This window comes from Phragmites australis, chromosome 22, assembly GCF_958298935.1.
Source record: "Phragmites australis chromosome 22, lpPhrAust1.1, whole genome shotgun sequence".
NCBI classification, from domain to species: domain Eukaryota; kingdom Viridiplantae; phylum Streptophyta; class Magnoliopsida; order Poales; family Poaceae; genus Phragmites; species Phragmites australis.
The window spans coordinates 20,352,452-20,359,596 of record NC_084942.1 but is presented as its reverse complement, the minus strand read 5'-3'; the positions used below and the strand labels follow the sequence as shown (position 1 = coordinate 20,359,596).

The following is a 7,145-nucleotide window of genomic DNA, read 5'->3' as shown; positions in this document are numbered from 1 at the left end:
GTGGCCAGCTCGAGCTGCACCTTGGCCGTGTAGAAAAACCAGAACAGATCAAGGCACGGATCAAGGCTCATGTCTTTTCGATGCTTCGCGATTTTGTCTTCCCTCTTCCTGCCGGCACCAGCCCGCCGCCGCCGCATTTCCCAATTAAGATTTCGTTGCTATGTAGTAGTAGCATAGGCCGCTGTATGTTGTACAATTGTATTGATTATAATTATTATGTTATTTTCATCTTAAAAACGTTCATGTGTTTTCCTGTGAATTTATACCCTACATGTTTTCAAATCAACTACTAAGTTTATCTCTTTCTTTTCACTTCTTATATTCCAAACAATGCGTAGGTAAATTATATTAGTTATTTTACGTAACAATTGAAGTTGATAGAAGATATAATATATTACAAACTAGCTTGATGGCATGTGCTGGCCATGTTGTTCTGTATCCACATTGCAATAAATTCTCTAGTTCTTTATTGGAAAAAAATGTACAAAGTTTTTCCGTGCTCCAGGACGTGATCAGGTTGGCGCGTGAGTGTGGGAGGAGGAATGGGGAGCCAAGCGGCGGGGCAGCGGCGGCAATGGACACTGTGTCTGGTGACCGTGGTGGCGCTGCTGGAGAGCGCGGACGAGGCGCTGCTGCCGGCGGTGTACAGGGAGGTGGGCGCGGTGCTGGGCGCGTCGCCCACCTTGCTGGGCTCAATCACGCTGTGCCGTGCGGTGGTGCAGGCCATGTGCTACCCGCTCGCGACCTGCGCAGCGGCGCGCTACGACCGCGCGCGCGTTGTCGCCGCTGGAGCCTTTCTCTGGGCCGTGGTGAACATGCTCGTGGGCGCCTCGGACACCTTCGTACAGGTCTGCTACCGCCTCTTCCATTTGATTTGTGCTCACAAGAGTGCGCGCGAGCTCTCTCATCTCAAAAGGAAAAAAACGAGCTCTCATGCAGATGGCGATCGCGAGGGTCCTCAACGGCGTCGGGCTGGCGCTCGTGCTGCCAGCTGTCTACGCGCTGGTCGCCGACTACAGCGACGACGCCACGCGCGGCTCCGCCTTCGGGTGGGTGTACATGGCACAAGGCATGGGCGCCGTCATGGGGAGCTCCCTCGGCGTGCTGCTGGCGCCCATGAGCTTCCTCGGCGTCCCCGGTTGGCGGCTAGCATTCTACACCGTCGCTCTCGTCAGCATCTCGGTCGCTGTCTTGACGTGGCTGTTCGCCAGCGACCCCAGGACCAGTAGCACGAAGGCCACAGCCACGGTGGCGGAGCTTGTCCGAGAAGCCAAAGACGTGGTGAGTGTGCCGACGTTCTGGATAATCGTGGCGCAGGGGGCGGCCGGATCGGTGCCGTGGTCGGCGCTCAGCTTCGCTGTCATGTGGCTGGAGCTCGTGGGGTTCACGCACTGGGAGACCACCGTGATTACCAACCTGAACTGCCTCGCCAATGCTCTCGGCGCGCTGTTTGCGGGGTTCGTCGGGGACCCCGTGGCGCGGCGGTTCCCCGACACGGGCCGGGGATACTATTACAGTATCCCCTATCACTATTACAGCATCCATCAATCCCTCCATCTTCAGCAGCTACTTTATATCTCATCCACTATCTTCTCTCCCCTATATTAAACTGATTTTTTCCCAACCGCCATAACCGTCACAGGAGCAATGTTTTTTCACATGATCCCGTTGCAGCGGCTATTGAAAGGCACGTTACAAATCAGTGTGATGAAATTTATTTGTTCAGAATATCCTTTTTGCGGACGATATTGTTGCATTAAATATTTGAGCGCTTATTTTGTTGTCGCCACCTGCAAATACGCAGTCCGAAATGAACGTTTCCAACGTACGCAGGACGTGGCGTTCCCTACAATGTAGCTTGTACAGATAGAAGGCCACCAGTCTTGATGTGGAGGAATGACGAGTACTGGCTTGCAGTGGAAGGAACTGCGGTGCGTTGCTGCGGAAGAAGGCCGCGAGTCTTGCTGCCGAAGCCTCACGAGAACTAGCTTCCAGGGGAAGGAACGGCGTTGGCTTCCGTCACAAGGCTCATGATATCCCATATATATGAGGGTGAGGTACTCAGACTTTGCAAGCCAGCAAAAAATGGATTGTCGCGAAGCCTGGAAGCAGACCGTGAGGGAGCTGTGTTTCAGCAATGACTCTTCTGATGAGGAAGATAATTTGTTCCTTGCGACTGTGAGCACCTTGCATGAGTCGGAGGCATCACAATGGGGAGCTTGGGGTGGTTCAGTGCCGGGCCGTCGGCGTATCCAGCGGAATCGCCTGGAGGGCCATCATAGTTTGTTCAATGACTACTTCGCCGATCACCCGGTGTACCCCGATTACATCTTCCGTTGCATGTAATATTGCGAACAGAAAGTGTCTTGTCAAAGTATTATGAACACATGTATGTGTGTGGCGTCTTATGGTCGTCGGTCCTACAGGTTTAGGATGAAACGTGACCTGTACCTCAAGATTGTGCAGGCAGTTGCGGACCATGACCCGTGGTTCCAACAGAGGAGGAACGCTGCAGGAGAGCTCGGCCTGTCGGCTTTGCAAAAAAGTCACTGCGGCGTTTCGTATGCTCTCATACGATGCTCCTGCCGATTCTCTGGATGAGTGCCTCCGGCTAGGGGAGGCCACTATCATTGAGAGCATGAGGCGGTTTGTTCATGCCGTCGTCAGGGTATTTGGCGATGAGTACCTCCGTGCTCCGAACGAGAAGGACACCACGCGCTCGATTGCTATAAACGAGCGAAGAGGGTTCCCCGGGATGCTCGGAAGCATCGACTGTATGCATTGGAGGTGGAAGAACTATCCGACAGCGTGGTCGGGTTCTTTCATCGGCCATATCAACTCTCCGACGATCATTCTAGAGGCGGTGGCGTCACAGGACCTGTGGATTTGGCATGCTTTCTTCGGCATGCCAGGTTCGCTAAACGACATCAACGTTCTGCACCGCTTGCATCTCCTCGACAGTCTTGCCGCTGGCGTGGCCCCCCAGGTACAATACTCCATTAACGGACATGACTACACCATGGGGTACTACCTTGCAGACGGTATCTATCCGGAATGGGCCACCTTCGTGATGCCCATACCTTGTCCTGTTGGGAGGAAGCGGCAGCACTTCGTCGTTCAGCAGGCGGCGTTACGGAAGGATGTCGAACGGGCCTTCGGGGTCCTACAGTCTCGGTTTCCCATAGTCCGGGGGGCTACGAGGATATGGGATGAGGAAACGCTTCACAATATCATGACCGCCTGCATTATCATGCACAACATGATAATCGAAGATGAGAGACCTGATCGAGACGTCGAACACGTGTACGACGGTGCTGGTGATCATGTGGAGCCATCACACACCCCAACCCCCACACTACAAGCATTTGCCCAAAGGTATGGGATGATAACTAGCAGGCAGGGTCATCACCAGCTCCGTGACGATCTTGTCGAGCATCTCTGGCAGGTCCACGGAGTGGAGTAGTATCCACATCAGGTAGTCTCAAGAATAAATTGATTTGTCCTGTGTCCTTTGGCAGTGCATATTATGTTGAGTACTTTGTCATTTGGCATTCTGTACGCCATATTATGAACCTATGGTATGTTTTGTTAGGAAGAAGGTACTGAAGAGTTGCAAATTCTGAATGCTTCTGACCTTCTTTTCCTTCCCCACTAAAAAACAAGTGTTACAGAATGTACTCCTCCACCGAGCAGCCGTTCTTCTGACAAGCAAGGGATGTCCTAAACGGTGGGACATCGATACTCACAAAACAGCATATATTACGCACCAGAATGATAGCCATCACACACCAGAACATACCAGCACTACTCATGGATGATAGCCATCACACACCAGAATGAATCAAGTTTTCTATATCAGCTCAAAAGAACTGGATGCATGAGACAGAGTATGTAGGATTTCCATGAGGAACAATTTCACTGGTGAATCAAACCTGATAGAAATCATGGATGAATAAAACCTGATAGCAAAGCCATTAACCAGTATGAAAATCATGGATGAATAAAACCTGATAGCAAAACCATTAACCAGTATGAAAATCATGGATGAATCAAACCTGATAGCACAATCATGAACCAGAGTAGTAATCTAGCACGGTACCACAATCTTTAACCAGAAGTTACCAAGTGAAACTTCATAAACCAAACTGGAATAAGCCATACAGGTACTCAACACTTGTTCTAAGCCAAACAACATCAATATTGAAGTACTTCTTATGCATCAATCAACTAGAACAGCGTCAGTACAGAAACCAAACTGGAAAACAGTTTCAACATCAAATAAAACTCCGCAAACAAGATCACAATTACATAGATGGGCCTTAGGTCATGCGCATAGCGGCAATGATGCTCTGCCTGAGGCTCTTGTAGTAGGCCTGCTGGTCCTCATCCATTTGAGAAAGGTCCATGCTCATTATGTGCCTCTCCTCCTTTTCCTTTTCCATTTGCATACGCTCCGCCTCGAGCCTGAGCCTCTGCTGCTCCTTTTCCAGTTCCATTTTCATTCTTTCCTCCTCGAGCCTTAGCCTCTGCCGCTCCACATCCATCAACTCAGCAAACCTCTCAGCCCTTTCCTTTTCAATCTTGTCTTTCATTGCCAACTGCCGATCAAATAGGTCTGTCATGGGCCCAGAGGCTGAACTCGACGAGGAAGTACCGTGGGCTTCCTTGGACCGAGTGCGACCAAGTGCCCGTTTGGCACATTCACCGGCATTGGATGTAGGTGCATCCACATCTTCTGCTCCGTTCAGGCCGGCAGATGAGGCTACATTAGGCGTCGATGAGGGGCTTCCCGCGGCGGTGATCTTTTGCCTTTTGCACGAGGACTCCACTTGCCACTTGGGATGATCCCGCAACTCCCTCCAACAAGGCAGCAACGTGGACTCCTTGTGCTCAGCGGCCTGAAACATCATGCATGCCTCCACGACCTCCAATGTGTACAATACATGGTACCTCAGTTTAATAGAATTGCATATATGTTGCATATGAGGCATGTTGTAATTGTTGCAAGGTTGCAAAAATTTTAACCAAAATCCTATTGATATGTTTGGCCAATATGAAAAACTTAAGCACAGGCCTCCTATGGAAAAGAGCTACAATGGTTTAGGTTTACACACTGAGCTAATCTACATAACGAAGCAGTACAAGGTGCAACAATCTTAACTGTGCTACGCACTAATAGACAAATTGCACTCTGCTAGTTAAACAATGCACCAATTGCTTGGAATAAATAGCTGAATTGCAAAAAAAAGAAAGAACTAATCACATACCGTCTCGGCCTCGGTTGTTCCACTCCTCCTATTGCGCTGAGCCCTAGCGTAATGGCCGCAGAACTTTTGGACCATACCGTTGATGAAAGTCCATCTCCCCTGCAGCGACTTACTATTGCGGGTCGACGTGAACTTTTTGTTCTCATGGTAGAAACTCTCGACCCGCTGCCAGAATGCACCTAAACTCTGGTTGCTCCCCACCACGGGATCCATGCTCACTTGCAGCCATGCCCCCACCAGTAGTAGGTCCTCCTCGACCCTGTAACTGGATCCACGGCCACCCCCAGGTGCGACATCTCCCTGAGCCTCTACATTCTGGACCTCTGCCGAAGGGATTTGGGTCCTGAATATTCCTTCTTGGGTCAGCGGCGTAACCTCGCCCCAATTCATGTCTTCCCTGTCGCCACGAAGGAACCCGGCGTACTCCATAGATTCCCTGAACACAACAAATTAAGCAAATGGACTGACATTCTACGGAAATCAGTATGGCTTTAGAGATAGAGATTCTGAAAGGTACATTGAGACATAACTTAGCTCAGTGAGCATCAGAGTTCACCCTGCCATAAGCAGTTCACACACAAATTGTTACGTCTTAGGAAATAATACATACATCACGCGGTACTACTGGAACACATACATTACGGCCAATTCCAAACATCTAAGTTTCCACCCTCCCCGACTACATCCTCCCAGAACGATCAGATTCATAGGCCATGCTATCATCCGAACAAAGTAGCTCATCCGGGCTCCAGTCAACGGGAACCAAGTCATCGTCGTCAACATCCAATGATCCCGAAGCTTCCTCTTCCTCTGCCACGCTCGTATTGTCGCCGTGACCAACATGGTTCATAGCATCTTCTACTTCGAACCCAAGTTGTTTCAAGTCCGCCGCAATGGTCTCGACCTGAAGAAGTGCCATGTTCAGGTCCACGGCACCAAGGGTGCTGTCCGGACTCAGGTTATCACTGACCACCTTCTTCAACGCGTCAGCCGCCACTTGCACACGGTCTTGCATCTTCGACACAAGATCGGCTAGCTCGGCGGTGTCCATCTACAAGCACGGGAGAAGGAAGACTAAAGCGACAAACTAAATTTCAACTCAAAGTGAACACTGCATACAAATTTCATGCAGCATACATACGTACACAGTATTGCACACTAGTGTATCGCCCATTCTCATTATTATCCCCCCTCCCCCAATGGTTGGCTTTGCTACGAATTTTCAAGTGCAAATGGAGCCTTCTACTTAAAAAAATGGATGACGCGTGAGTTCTGGATCATTGTTCCAACATACCAGATTGTTTATACAGCACACAATTGAATGTAAAAACTATAGCATGTCGTTTCAAAATATTCCATCCCAACTATCATGATCAATAGTGGAAAGAAATAATTGTTGTTAGCTCCAATTTCCAAGTTATACTACCAGGACTTTTTATGCTGTACTCCATCTGCCATCTTCATGACTTCATGTGATTAACAAAAGCATGCTTTTCGGTTCAAAACAAATTATTGCACTAGGTTTCATGCCTTCCCTCTAATATGACCCCTTATCTTACATGAACCTTATATGAACTCAAGCTTCAGTTCAGTCATCAGTACCATAAAGATTTATAAAGCTTCAGTTCAGTCATCAGTCCAAAGTACAAAACTTCATTTTTCTAATCAAACACAATGCACTTATTTCAGTGATTTGCACTTGCAATGAAACTACATTTATCCAGCATCAGGTTACTTCAACATTGAACACAACATCAATTCTGAACACACTATGTACAGGATGATCTATCACATGACAGTTTGCAATATATTTGCAAGAGCCCTTGCACAAAATGGTCGATGTCCCAATATGTTATGAAGCTGCCAAAATTCCATTTA

At 48.9% G+C, this 7,145-nt stretch overlaps 2 protein-coding genes across 2 annotated transcripts; both read left to right on the top strand.

Annotated features, from left to right (window-relative positions):
• Positions 1 to 429: 429 nt before the first annotated feature.
• Positions 430 to 1,608, top strand: LOC133904589 (uncharacterized). The gene is made up of 2 exons (XM_062346070.1): positions 430 to 848; positions 940 to 1,608. Exons 1-2 carry the CDS (start codon positions 543 to 545, stop codon positions 1,606 to 1,608), a joined length of 975 nt encoding a protein of 324 aa, XP_062202054.1. The 5' UTR covers positions 430 to 542.
• Positions 1,609 to 2,479: 871 nt separating this feature from the next.
• Positions 2,480 to 3,463, top strand: LOC133904588 (uncharacterized). The gene has a single exon (XM_062346069.1). The coding sequence runs from the start codon at positions 2,480 to 2,482 to the stop codon at positions 3,461 to 3,463; it is 984 nt and encodes a 327-aa protein (XP_062202053.1).
• The last annotated feature ends 3,682 nt before the right edge of the window (positions 3,464 to 7,145 follow it).